Raw genomic sequence first — 13,999 nt, 5'->3', positions numbered from 1 at the left:
AAGGATCCATGTTATTCCAACAAGAATGGAGAGAAAGGAAAAGATACTTTAAGAAATGATAGTTGTATTAGAAGGAGCACCAGAATTCATACAAAATCAAGCAGGTTACGAGATTATGTTTAAATTATATTGCGCTATGTTTCTCTTTCTCTATTTTCTTCTGTATACATTTTATTGCATTATTATATTGTCATAAGTTTGTTTTTATTAAAAAGGGGGGAGGTGTGGTGATGTGATGTTGATGAGAATATCATGATGTCACATGGAATGTTTAAAGGGTTCTGCTCGAGGGTTCTCGGGAGAGCAGTTGGGACTCTGGACTGTAGCTGTGCCGGTTGGGACGGCTCTCTGTATCTTATAATAAATACTACACATGAAAAGCATCCTGGTGCCATCGCCTCGTCTTTACACTATGCCAATGCTTGTTTCCCACGCCACCAAGTGCGGGTCTAGAGCTACCTCTCGTCTCTTTAAGACCATATTTCTACCAAAGTTTAGAGTGTGCAGCAGACATGTCACCTCCAAAGACAATAAGGTGCAAATCTTGTAAGGACTGTCGCTATCAAATATCTATGACAGATCCCCACCATGTTTGCCTAAGGTGCCTGGGATCGAGTCATGGCTCTAAGGCCAGCAATGACTGTGTTTCACCCACTTATTCTTTCATGCAAGAGAAAAACAAGTAGTAGCCCTTCTGCCATGTAATAATTCAAATGGTGAAACTCCAGTTGTCGCATGAGGAGTGGTACGGTAAAACTACAGCATAATCCTGATGGCATTAGCTACAACACACTTATTGGTGACTGCCCACTGAATGCACTCCCCAAACACTTTATTCATCCTTTCAACTAGTCCATTTGTTTGGGGATGATATAGCGAACCCTTGAGATACTTCACTCCACAAGCTCCTAAAAATACCTCACCTCATTGGCAACAAATTGGACCCCATTATCTTATACTAACATGGCAAGGAATCCCTCCTTTAAAAATACTTCCTTTAAAAACTCTACTACTACTTTAGAAGTCACCTCACTCATAAACTTAGGGTTTTTCATCTGGAGAATTTAGTTTGATTGCTCAAAGTGGAAAGTTGTATTTGATAGAAAAGTATGTTCATGTTCAAAAACTACTATGCTAATGAAGACAAAATATTGCAATTCTAAAACACATTCTAAAACACCCCTGGCGTAAAAGGTGTTCTGAATGCGGGCCTCCAATTGTCTCCTGATCGGTTGCGAATTAAATGATAATCATTTCTAAGGTCCAGATTGGTGAAGAGTTCAGCCCCTTGGACTGCTTTCAAAATGTCTTATATGACAGGCAATGGATAGCAGTCCTTGATAGTCACCTGTAATCAGTATAGGAACGAAGTTCAGATGTTCCTTTCTTGGTGCATAAAACAAGGATGCTCCAGCAGGGGACTTGGGAAGAGCTATCAGACCATATACAGTTCCTTGTTTGCTAACTCTTGAAAAACATCAAGGTGCTCATGATAAGTGCCAGGAATCTCACTGAGCAGGGCAACAGATTTAGCAGTGTCATCAGAATGGGCTCTAGGAGTTTCAAAGGAAGGTTGGTTAGCAGTACAGTGGGGGACGCAGTACTCAAAACACAGAAACAAAGTCTAAGCTGACCAATTGATGTAAGGATTTTGTCTGGCTAACCAGTTTGTTCCTAAAATGGTAGGGTAGAAGAGAGAAGACATAAAAGATGAGGGTTTCATGGTGTGTTACAATTTGAAGGCAAGGGCTTCATAGTGGCCTGCAATTAAGAGATAAGGTTTGAGTTTCTACTTCTACTAAGCCAGAATCCGCTAGAGTTCCATGCATAGTTTCTACTGCCACTGGTACATCCTTCTTAGAGACTGGAACATGGTGATGTGATCCTTCCAGACGTTCGAAGCTCCACAATCAATAGGAACTGGTACTAAGAACTGTTCAGGCTGAATTAAAAGCTCCTTTTGGAGGAGAACAATGCTGAAATATTTTAGAGGATTGGGCAGGGGTGTCAGATTATCGTTTGCCTCTATTCCCTGCACAAAGGGCGAGGTCCTTAGTTACCCTACTTTTTTAGAACTGGCAGCAGGGTGAACTGTGCAGGAACTTAGCAAATGTCCCACCTGACTGCAACACAAACGTAAACCGCGATTTCACCTTCTTGCTCACTCTTCTTCAGTTAAAGGACCTTTAGCGATACCGACTTGCATGGGCTCATCTTCCCGCTCAGAAGACCTAAGTGTAACCCTACATGAAGGTTTAGAGAACGATTTTGAAGAGGATTGTTTTCAGTGCTCCTGGCGTATTTCCTGAAGATGGATATCGATGTGTATCGTTAATTGTAAAAGCTATTGAAAGGAAGGTGGTCAAGTTCATCTTTTATTTCGTCCTTTAACCCTTCCCGAAAAAGGGTAAAGAGAGTGGACTCGCTCAATGGAGATCAATTGAACCTTAGCAAACCTTCAGAATATCTTCTTGAGCAGAGAACTTGTGATCTTGGTCGTCAAGCATTTCCTTTAACTCATTGAGAAAAGATGTAATGTTTTCCAGGAGAGAGCTAGAACTTTAAAGTAGTGGCATAGCCAAGGTGAATGTGTTACCGATGGTATCACTAGTAACAAACCATACCTACAATCTGTCTGAAGCATAGATGTGGCGATTGAAGACAAAATCACCCTCACAGGTGTCTAGAAAAGTCTTTAAGTTCCTGTGATTGCCATCAAATTTCAGGTTCATAAAGGCAGCTACAGGAGGATCCAGGGTGCCTTGTTGCAAAATGTCCAAAGACTGATGAAGTGAAGCCTTTTCTATGGTTGAGTTTGGACTTTCAGTGTTGAGTTGGTAACCTCTGCCAGAGATTCTTTAACCCAAGACACTTCTTTAACTGGATTAATTTTGGGAAGGCATTGGCGTCACAACCAGTCAAGCTCTGGTCTTCTGGGTGACACTTTGAGTGGCTTCCTGGTTCATAGAAAGGGCCTCTTATCACCAGGGGCAGTGCCAGATGCCAGAATTTGAACAGGAAGTCCAGCAATGCCCCAGGAAATAATTCAGCAAGAAGGAGATAAAAAGTGCAGGAAGAAAAAAACCTTCCTACTGACCAGCCCAAGGAGCAAGGTGACAGAATGAGGAGTAACAGAAGGAACTGGAGAGAATGCGGAGCCCACAAAGTCTAGTGAAAGAGCGATGATTCAGGAATAATTGCAATGCAACTGTATTTACTATGGCGCTCCCTTTTATTGTAGAAAATAGGAGATGACGTAATCCCAAAAAGAGATCGTCAATCTTGTATTGGGAAATGAAGAAAAATACTGAAAAAAACACGCAAAAGGCAAAATACGCAATTAGTCATTACAAGGTTTTATCACCAGTTTCTGTGTGAAAAAAGACCAATCTATTCTAATAGTTGCAGAACCAAAATGTGTAATTTTCAAAATGTCGCCAGCAAGGATGCTGTCACGTCCTCGCTACACAGATGCAGGAACAGGGAGCCATGCGCAACAGAAGCTTGAGCAAGCCTTTGTGCCACACCCATGTGCAGCACGCCTTTAAGGATCTTAATCCTTACAGAGTGTAGAGCCACAGCCACTTTCATCATATCCACACTGCCTATGGAATTTAGAGACTTTTCATATTTCCATGGCCTCGCCATAATCAGATTCCAGACCTTTGTCTTCCTACTGAGCCAGGTTAATAAGTCTGCTGGCCAGCAGGAGGATCAAAGGCCTCCCCATGTATCAGGGTTATTAACAGTGCTTGACCCTATTTCTGGAGAAAGGAAGGAGTGGGGAGGAAATCCGCATCTGTTAATTAACTGTTCAGTCTGTAAATGGACTGGGAAAGCCCTAGCCCACAGAAAAAAAAAGATGGAAGGCCAGGCCTCTGGAGCCAAACACCGGAGGGATTCCCCTTTGAAGCTTTGGTGGGAAAGGATCAGGCAGCTGTGTCAGTCTGAGGTGGAGCTGTGGCTCCCAGGGAAGGTCTTTCCATAGAACACTTGGAATCCCCATCTTCAGTCTGTACATCTTAAGATGTCCCAGAATGCTGCACAGGAGAGTGATACCCTATGATTGGCCACGGGTGACTGGCTTCTAGAACTTTCGACCCCCACATAAAAACTTGAGCACTATGCAAAATAACGGAAGGAGAAGCCACCTGATGCTACTGCAAGGATGGACTGAAGCACCTTACATGCAGTTCACCCCGTTATGCCACTGAGGAACAATTGGAGGCATGAACCTTCAATGGGGCCCTGGATGGTTCCCCTGGGACTTGTGTGGACTGACTCTTGACTCCGCTGACACCAAGGTAACCTTAAAGGAGCCAGGAGTCTGTTGATCTTGGTGAATGTGGCAGGAAGAGTGTTCTGCCTGTTGACTGTGGAGGGGCTATTAAAGATCCCCTCCCCCAACCTGTGTCTGATGAGTGTTACCATTGTACTGGTTGATATAATATCCACTATTGTACCAGGGAGTGCTGGCAGAGAACGAGGTACATGGTGCTTCACCATTAAATTGTAACTTGGACCAAGGGTGGCTCCAGAGGTTGGCGCATTCTAATGGAGCCAATTTTTTCATAGGGAGGGGGCATGCATGGGCCCCCTCCCCTAGATCAATTTTTGCCATGGGGAGCCCATTGCCTGGGGCCCAGTGCACAAAGTCATCTGTCTCAGTGGAACCCATCCCTATGGGGCACAAAGAACTAAGAGCACCACTGTGCTCTAACCCCTAGCCACCTCCTGCTTTGTGCGTGACTGGAGAGAGCATGGAAGTGCAGGCCTGCAGCCACTCGCCTGTAAGGATGCTGGTGGAAGTTAAGCAGGTGTCCTGCAGGGTGTGTGGGTGGGGTCAGTGCCCAGCTATTTGAGTCCGAGGTAGACCCTACTTTCTAGGAGGTCAGGCGTGTTGGTGTCGTCAGTGTTCTCAAGGTGGAAGTTGAGGTCTCCTTGTAAGGTTGTAGAGGCAGGAGTCAATGGCGATAGGAGAGATGAAGTCAGGGATATCGTTGCAGAAGGCAGGGCGGGGTCCTGTAGGTGAGGGTGCCTCTGATGGTGGTTTTGTTATTCGCTCGTAGTTGGAAGTTGAGGTGCTCCATGAATGGGGTGGAGTCGTCTGGGGTGGTAGAGCATTGGAAGTTCACTTTATAGATTATGGCGATGCCACCGCTGCTTTTGTTGGATCAGTCCCTGTGTGCTATCTGGTGTCTGTCAGGGATGGCTGTGGCGATGTCTGGAGTGAAAGCTGGGTTCAGACAAGTTTCTGTGATGAAGACTGAGACCAGGGCATGGCTCATGATGGTGTCCCTGGTTTCTGCATCGTGTTTTCTGAGTGAGCGTGCGTGATCAGCAGGCAGTTGATCTTTCTGGAGGTGTTGTCGTCAGCCTTGAGGTGGGTGCGTCTGATGTAGTGTAGCTGATGGGCATAACGTGGGTGGTGTCATCGGTGGTGCAGGTGACGCAGCAGTTCTGGCTGGAGAAAGGGCCTTCGGTGGTTATGGGGGAGGTATGGGCGGAGTTGTTGTCCTTCCATCAGGGGTTCACGGCTCAAACCTCATCCAAGGTGAAGCGGTGGTAGTCCATAGGGGTTGGAGACCTGGCACTGGCCACATCAAGCACATGCGCGGCGAGCCCTCTGCATGCATCTGCTGCGGGGACGCACTTCAGTTTCCATGCCGGAGGAAGTCAGACCGCTAGAGGAGAGGGGGAGGAAGTGGTGGTGGAGGACATCCACGGGGGAAGTAACAGGCATCGTGTAGAGAGGGACAGGAGACGAGGCAGGAGAGAAGGGACTACTGGCCCGTGTTTCAGTTGGAGGGGCACCAGCCGCACGTGTCCTGTGATGCAGAAGTCAGCGATGGAAGATATGGCCAGTGAATGCAGGAAGCAGGAAGCGGATCTCCTCCCAATGACAGAGGCTGCTTGGAGGTGTAGTCTGAGCCTGTGGAAGGGGAAGGAGCAAGTCCCGTGATGCGGGAGTCACTGAGGGAAACGGGAAGCAGGTCTCTTACCAGTGGCAGAGGTTCCCTGGAGGTAGGGTCTGTGTTTGCGGTAGGGAAAGGAGCAAGACCCTCGATGCGGTAGTTGGCGCGGGAAGATATGGCTGGCGGAGGCAGAAAAACAGAAAGTGGGTCTTCTCCCAGTGGTAGAGGCTGATGGGAGGTGTAGTCTATGTCTGCAGGAGGGAAAGGAGCAAGTCCCATGATGCTTTAAACTGCTCTCATGCATTCTGTTTATTTATATATGTGACTCACCTACAGAACACTAGAAATTATGATGCCTTCAGGAAACGTAAGCAGTACTTTCAATTTAATTGTGTAGGTTACATAGGGGGTAGCAGAAAAACATGTAGTCTAAAGAAATCACTTCATTATTGCCTAAGATTGTAAAGAGGAAAAGTTACTTGGATTCACACTTGAAGATTTCTATGACTCCAATATTCTTTTACTACTTTTAGATCTTTCTGGTCATGAGCTCCAAGATCTTTTGTTGTTTCTAGTCCATAGTGGTGACCCTGGGGCTTGACCTGTATATACAGCTAAATGTAGCAGATGCTGTAGCACCATTCTTCCACAATTACTCCACAATTACTGTTCTCTCTCTACTTTCTTGTAATATTTATAAAGTCTTTTATCCTCATCTATGATGGGGATGTGAGACGGATGTTGACCCACTGCTACCCCTTGTGTTCGTTGACACTTTCAGATCCCTCCATCCATCGGCAAAAACCTCTGTCTGACCAAAGGAGCTTCTTGGAAAAACCCAATATGTACAATATGTGTCAATGCGAACAATAGGCATTTTATATCGAGGGGTCTTTGAAAGATTGAAGGACTCCATCACAGAGGTGCAAGGCACGATGGGAGTGAATGAACCTCGCTCAGAGGTTTGGATAACCAGTTGGGGTCGCTAAGTACCTACAAGATATGGAAGCCTCTTCACATGTAGTTATTGATGATTTAAAGCACCAAAAAGATCCCTGGCACTTCCCATTTGATGTGGGTTGTGTAAGCTGGCAAGAGAGCCCCTTCTATGAAGTGCAGATCCTGTGAATATTACTCATGTACTGTCTACTTGTATCTACTCTGGCAAACCGGCAGTCACCATCCACCGGAATTTGACTGGAATGTCCTGTTGAGCAGATACGGCTGCGTGTTGTGTTGCTCCTGTGACGTAACAGGAGTGACCGAAAGAAGGATGATCCCAAGCGAGGTGCATATCCCTGTGACTATCGAGGGAAATAGTTTGTTCAGCACCACGTGGTGCCTAATTAATAAATTCTCCCCTGCCCAAGATGTCAGTCGGAGACCAGGGGCTGGGGAATGCCAGCAATATCTATGTGTTCCTTCTTGCAGGATTACAACACCAAATTGGCGACTAGGGGATGGGATTGTGTCCCCGCTGCCCCTGGTACTGCATGGCGGCGGTGCACTAGGTGGGAGAAGTGTGCAGTGCTGGTGCCAAGCAACTGCTGTCCCAGTGCAGTGCACGTCTCGCATGATGCTGAGGAGGAGGAGCCTCAACACGATGGTGGGCCATCAAGCTAGGCTGGAGCACTGTGTTCTGGTGTAATGGCCCATGGTGGACCTGCACATGGGTGGAAATTCTCCCGCTGAATAGAAGTGAATGCCAGGTAGATGTGGGCAAAGGTGTGCTGACATGACCCCACATATCCACTGGGGTGTTCTGCACAGTGACAAACTGGTGAAGTAGGGAAATGCGAGCCTGACCCCCTGCTAGGAGTGTTGGAAGATGGCAGAGGACCGGTGGAGAGGCTGTCTCTGGTGGTGAAGAGTAGTAAGACAAAAGACACTTCGGATTGTCCCCAACACCACAGCTAAGCCATGGCGAATATTCTAGCAGTAGAACCGTTCATCGTGGAAGAGGCTCCATCAGCGCGGGCTCCTAAGTGGAAAGAATGGGTGGAGCGAGTGCTACTCTTCTTTGAAGCGACGAAAGTTGAAAATGCCCAGAAAGGAGAGCTGATTCTACACATGGGTGGAAAGGACATCTACAAGGTATCGAAGTCCTTCAATGAGGCAGCCCCCAAAACGCACCTCACCCTCATAGTGGCGCTCACTGCACATTTTGAGCCTATGGCGAACCAGGACTACGAGCGTTTCAGGTTTTGACAAGCAAGATAGCAGGCTGAGGAATCCATAGATGTGTTTTATGTGTGCCTGAAAGTTGGCCATCATGTGCGGTTTTAATGATGACAATGAAGAAATCAGAGGGCAGATCATTCAGGGATGTGCATCAGAGAAATTACTGGAGTGCATCCTCGAGGAATCTGGGAAATCCTTAGCGGACATACTCACACTGGGCAGAACGAAAGAACTTTCCAGAGCCCGTGCCGCTTATATGAAAGCTGGCCTACAGACCCCGGTGAAAACAGAACCAGTCAACAGTGTGTCCCCAAACCCCTCTACCAAGCAAAATAGAAGAGAGGGTGTCAAGTCACACACTGGTGGGTACTGCGGAGGAAACAGTCATCGCCCCTCTGAATGCCCTGCGAAAGGAAAGAAATGCGCAGGGTGCGGCAAGGTGAATCATTTTGCGGAAAGGAGTGAGGGCTACAAACCACTATCAATGCTATTCATGAAGTAAAGTAAAGGAACAGTGACATGGACAATGATGAAGTCAAAGAGCACACAATTCACTCGCTTTTCTCCATCGGCACTGCTGCTCAGACTACACGGTGTCTGCCCCAAAGCAAAGTACAGGTTGGAAATCACTCAACCGTGGCTGTGGTGGACACGGGCCGACCATCAACATTATGTCGGCCGAGGTTTTCAACACCATGAGACCCATCCCAGAGCTGCACCCAGTGGCGATCAAGGTGTTTGCCTACGGCCAGGACCGGCCTCTGAAAAAGTGAGGCAAATTTAAAACCACCATAAACTATGGTCCCAGTGGATACAGTGACAGAAGAAGGTCAGGGGATGCTGCAGGACGGCTAAAGAGCTGGGCATTGTGACATTGTCGTTCGACATACATCAAGATGCAATTACTCAAATTTTGAAAGAATTTCCTACTGTCTTCTACGAAATAGGATGCCTGAAGAGCAAAGAGATACATTTGCATATTGATTCATCAGTAAAGCCAATTGCTCTCTGCCATCGATGGATAGTGTTTCACCTAAGGCCCCTTGTTGAGAAGGAGTTAGACAAACTTGAGAGAGCAGGCATTATCGAGAAAGTAACGGGGCCAACTCTGTGTGTATCGCCGATTGTGGCCTGAAAACCAAAACAGCAAGGAGAGGTGAGGATATGTGTGGACATGTGTATGGCCAAGGTCGCGATTAATAGAGAGAGACATTTAACACCAACCATCTATGATCTGATTGGTGAACTCAGTAGAGCAAGTTGGTTCTCAAAGTTAGACCTACAGTCGGGCGATCACCAGCTCGTTTTAGATAAGGAATCAAGATATATCACCACCTTTTCTATGCTTGTGGGATTGTGACACTACAAGTGTCTGAGCTTTAGCATCTCCAGTGAACCTCCCTGGTGCCCACAATGTTAGCGATCAAAAGACACACAATTGATGGACGGAATGCAGAACAAATCAAAGCATTCACCCCCAGTCAAGAGATCTGGGTTAAATCCATCATTCTTTTGCTCACCATGCCACCACAGTTTAGACCTGGCCATATGCAAGTCAGTCTTGACCCTGTGCCTCATGGGAACAGTCCAGCCCAAACTGCCAAGCCAGGTCCTCCCTGGACCGGAAACAAGCATCCTAGGACCGTTTTTGGGGTTTCACCACTCTTCAGCCAGGATAGCTTGAATCCAATGGCACAGTGAGCCCGGGACCTACGTCTAGGCATACCCGGCGCACTTAGGGCAAGAAAGCAAAAGACACACAATTGGCGATGACATTTCAATATCCGCCAAAACTGTGCCTGCAGAGAATTCAATAATCTAGCCTGACCCTTCATTGCAACAGGTGTGAGTTCCTCCAGCAAAAATTACACTTCTTTGGATATGTATTTTCATCGGAGGGAGTAACTCCAGACCCTGAAAAGGTTAAAGATATCAATTAGGCGCCTGCCCCAGCTTCTGTGACTGAGGTAAGAAGCTTCTTGGGCATGGTCAATTACAGTGGCCGGTTTAAACAAGACCTTACTACCCTAACTCAGCCACTCTGTGAATTGACCAAGACATGGGTCCTGTGGTCATGGGGCCTGAGCAGGAAGCTGCCTTTCAAGCCAGTAAAGACGCCCTGTCCTCCAAAAATACTGTGGCTTACTTTGACCCTCAAAAGAACACCACAATTGCTGTGGATGCTGACCTGAAGGGACTGGGAGCCATGTTGATGCAACAATCAAATGAGTATAAGGAGTGGGTCCCAGTCGCGTTTGTGAGTCACTCCTTAACCAGCACAGAACAGAGGTATTCTCAGATCGAGAAAGAAGCCATCGCCATTCATTGGGGCTGTCGCCACTTTCACCTCTATGTGTATGGCAGCTTTTTCACCCTGATGACCGAACACAAACTGTTAATTCCACACTCTCTTTTGGGACTGATCACAAAATGATCACTCCGAGATGGTGTCAGGCTAATGGCGAGGCTGAACTATTTATGCAAACTTTGAACAAGGTCACTCGAATTGCCTCGGCCAGTCAACAGTCCGTGGAGCTCTCAATATATGCTTTCTTATGAGAATATCGACAAACTCCTCATTAGGCTGTGTGCCAGTTTTTATGATTAACTTAATAAAAGAAGCAATTTTGGACAAATTTGGCCTGATTGATTGACATCGTGTCGTGTGCACCTTCCTTATTTCTGAACATTTTGTCATTATCTGCATCCTTGGACGGTGGGTGCTGGGAGCGATTGCACCATCTCCAAATAGACTGTACATATGGACTTGATGTGCTTAACCTTGGTCAGCCGTTTGTTCTTTTGCTGTTAAACTCCTCATTCTACCACAGGGAATACCCCCATTCACTTATCCATGAACCGAGTGGTGGAGGACACCATTCCTCCTCATTCGACTTGGGTGCTTGATCCTGTCAGCGAGTCAGAAGTATATGGTCGCCGGTAAAAGTCCAATGATCAGGTTAGTCATCGACCACAAGCCCGGGTGTCTGATCTGCAAGTGGTATCCATCGACCATCATTTTTCACGGCATCAAAGTTTCTGCTCAGAGGGGATCGGAAGTCCTCACTCAACATGTTTCAGCCTTCAAGAGATTTCATCAGCCTCACCACCATCATAGGGAGGACACTGATAAGTGCCCCCAGTGTGGATCTGTCGGAGAAGAGCTGGTATGAAGAATGGCCGGACTGGGAATCAGTGGTGAGTTGTGCATCTGAGTGTCAGCCTTGTGATGGACCTGAATCGGACAGGCCAGTAGAGAACTCATCGGATCCTGTTCCTGAGTCACTGACCAGCCAGGCCACCTGTACCTACGGTGGCCTGGCTGTGGTCTACGCAGAAATCCAGCACCATCTATCAGGCTGAGAGATCATGTGGTGTGAATGGACCTGATGGTGGTTCGAGTAAGGTGACTATGGGCATGTACAAGTATTTGTTGAGACTGTAATTTTCCTTGTGTCTTCATCCATCTCCTGTGTGGACTAGAATATTCATTACTGTTGTGAGACTGTGATGTGATATCACTGGGAGTTTTGGTTTGTGGTTATGGTATTGTTCTTATTTTGGGGAGGAATGTGGTGTCGCTCCTGTGACGTAACAGGGGCGACCGAACGTGGGAGAGAGAGCTGTCCCATGTGATCTCTCCGCATACCCCTGTGACTATTTGGGGAAATGGATTTTTCGACACCACAAGTTGCCTAATTAATAAATACTCCCTGGCCCGAGGTGACATCAGTCGGAGACCTAGACAGGGGCATGCCAGCAATATCCATGTGTCCCCGTGCTTTTATTCTATAAGCCGCAATCAGCCACGCCATCCTGACACCCGACCAGCGGAGTTGCAGGATTACCACACCACACTGTGTACTATCTGCAGGATACATTTAGTAGTGGCAAGAAATGAACTGCAGGGAGGGAAACACACACATTATGGGAACTTTTAATATATACTGTACCTATCGGACAGGTATCCATTCAGATTGGCCCCCACAGTGACCCCGATGAAGAAGAAGGTGGATGAGGCCTTATTGAGCCACTTCTGCTCGCACACGAGGTCCCACTGAAAGAGAAAGGCACGTGCCAATGTCAGAGATGGATTCCTCTACTGCAGCTGATTAGTTCCAAGTGCCCCTCATTGCTCTGCATTGGTAGGGCACCTCATGCCAGCTATTCATGCTTTGTAGCAGCTGCAGGGTGTCCCACCACCTCCCCTTTCCATGGATGTTCTATGAGTACAAGAGAATAGACCCCTGGTACCACATCTCATGTGTGAGGGCACTCATGGAGAGGATTCATTGGATTTCCACACAAACACTCCTGTCTGCCTTTAAATCCATTCAACAAAAACAAGGAACAAGGAACTCATTTAGAGCAAAAATCATTTATATTTTGACACAGTATTACTGCCTTGTATTGATTTAAGCAAAATGAGCATACAATGTAGTTAATATGCATTACATTTATTTTTCTTTTGCGTTATATTCAGAGTAATTCATAGGTACTAGAGTATGTTCTAGTGTTTCTTGGACTATCCTCTATCAATAGTCGTGACGTTTCAACCCTCTGTGGTTACGGGGTCTCCTGCCTATTGCCAAGCCAGGCGTCACCCGACCCTTCTATCTGAGTGAGGACGGAGGAGGTTATTACTCCTTCTTTAATTGCTTGTGTACTATGATGACAACCAATGCAGTTCACCATTGTTACAGCAAGAACATGCCTACTGAGGGTAGTCTATCAATGAAAAGACCTTACAGACTGGATCCTAACCTGATTATTGATGTTAGATGGCCATATTAAATTATACCACCTGCATTACTGAAGTGCCTAGGGTAGGCATAAGTCATCTCTATTCTTTTACAGCCCACAATTACCCATGTAGTCACACTAATCCCATATCACATTTACACTCCCCATAATCTTTGTCCAGAAGAGACCCCGTAACCACAGAGGGTCGAAACGTCATCGACAATTGATAGAGGATAGTCCAAGAAACACTAGAACATACTCTAGTACCTATGAATTGCTCTGAAACCTTCATGGACATCCTTTCTATTCTAATAACCAACTCCCCCTTTTAAGAATTGTCACTGTAGTTATATTCACTGTTTGGTTATGGTCACTCCACTGGGGTCACATAAGTCACAAAATGTCATTATGTACGTGTAAATAGTGTCAATTCACAGTATAAGTTTACGATATTGTTTCCAAACTACAATTGAAAATAAAAAGCACTTACTTTGGCTGAAGTGAGTGTTGCATGAGAGCTGTTTTGTGGAGCTGTTTTTTCTCTAGTCATATGTGTTTTTGGAAGCCAATTACTGAGTATAACTTAAAAGAAAAATTAATGTAATGCATATTCACTACATTGCATGCTTACTTTGCTTAAATCAATACAAGACTGTATTACCTTGTCAAAATATCAATGATTTTTTGATCTAAATGAGTTCCATGTGAACAACTGTAAATTGGCTTCTTTGCCTTTAAATCTTCACATCGGACCCTTTCGGGCAAAGATGCCCCGTATTTTATCCTATGCCCTCGAATATATTCCCATAGGTAAATGGTCAGTTTTAAATTTATTTGAAGGGCAGCTCCTCCAGAAGATAATTTTGTTTAGTCAAGCAATTCCTGTTAAAGCTCTATATTTCAAATGTACCCTTTCTAGTGTCTATTCTACATATCTGGCAAATGTAATTAGATGGGCTTACAACTCACTACACGCAGCTGATGGCCCCTTAAGAGACTTCGTAAGGCAGGAAACCTTTAATGGAAAAGTTAAAAAACTATACCTTTAATAATAATCTCAAGGCAGCATCTTAACTTATGAATTTTATGACTTCTAGTTTTATTGGCAAAACAATGGTTACCATGTGAGTCAACCTTAACTATCTTTCAACTTTAGTTTT

At 45.9% G+C, this 13,999-nt stretch overlaps 1 protein-coding gene across 1 annotated transcript in view; it reads right to left on the bottom strand.

Annotated features, from left to right (window-relative positions):
- The window catches only part of LOC146813711 (solute carrier family 22 member 7-like), a 238,364-nt gene that overhangs the window by 184,009 nt on the left and 40,356 nt on the right, over positions 1 to 13,999 (bottom strand). Inside the window, exon 2 of the mRNA XM_085609490.1 lies at positions 12,050 to 12,153. Coding sequence (XP_085465616.1) covers positions 12,050 to 12,153 — 104 coding nt within the window. The remainder of the gene's footprint in view (positions 1 to 12,049; positions 12,154 to 13,999) is intronic.

The sequence above is a fragment of the Triturus cristatus genome, chromosome 6 (genome assembly GCF_964204655.1).
Source record: "Triturus cristatus chromosome 6, aTriCri1.1, whole genome shotgun sequence".
NCBI lineage: Eukaryota > Metazoa > Chordata > Amphibia > Caudata > Salamandridae > Triturus > Triturus cristatus.
This window is presented reverse-complemented; position numbering and strand designations above follow the sequence as displayed.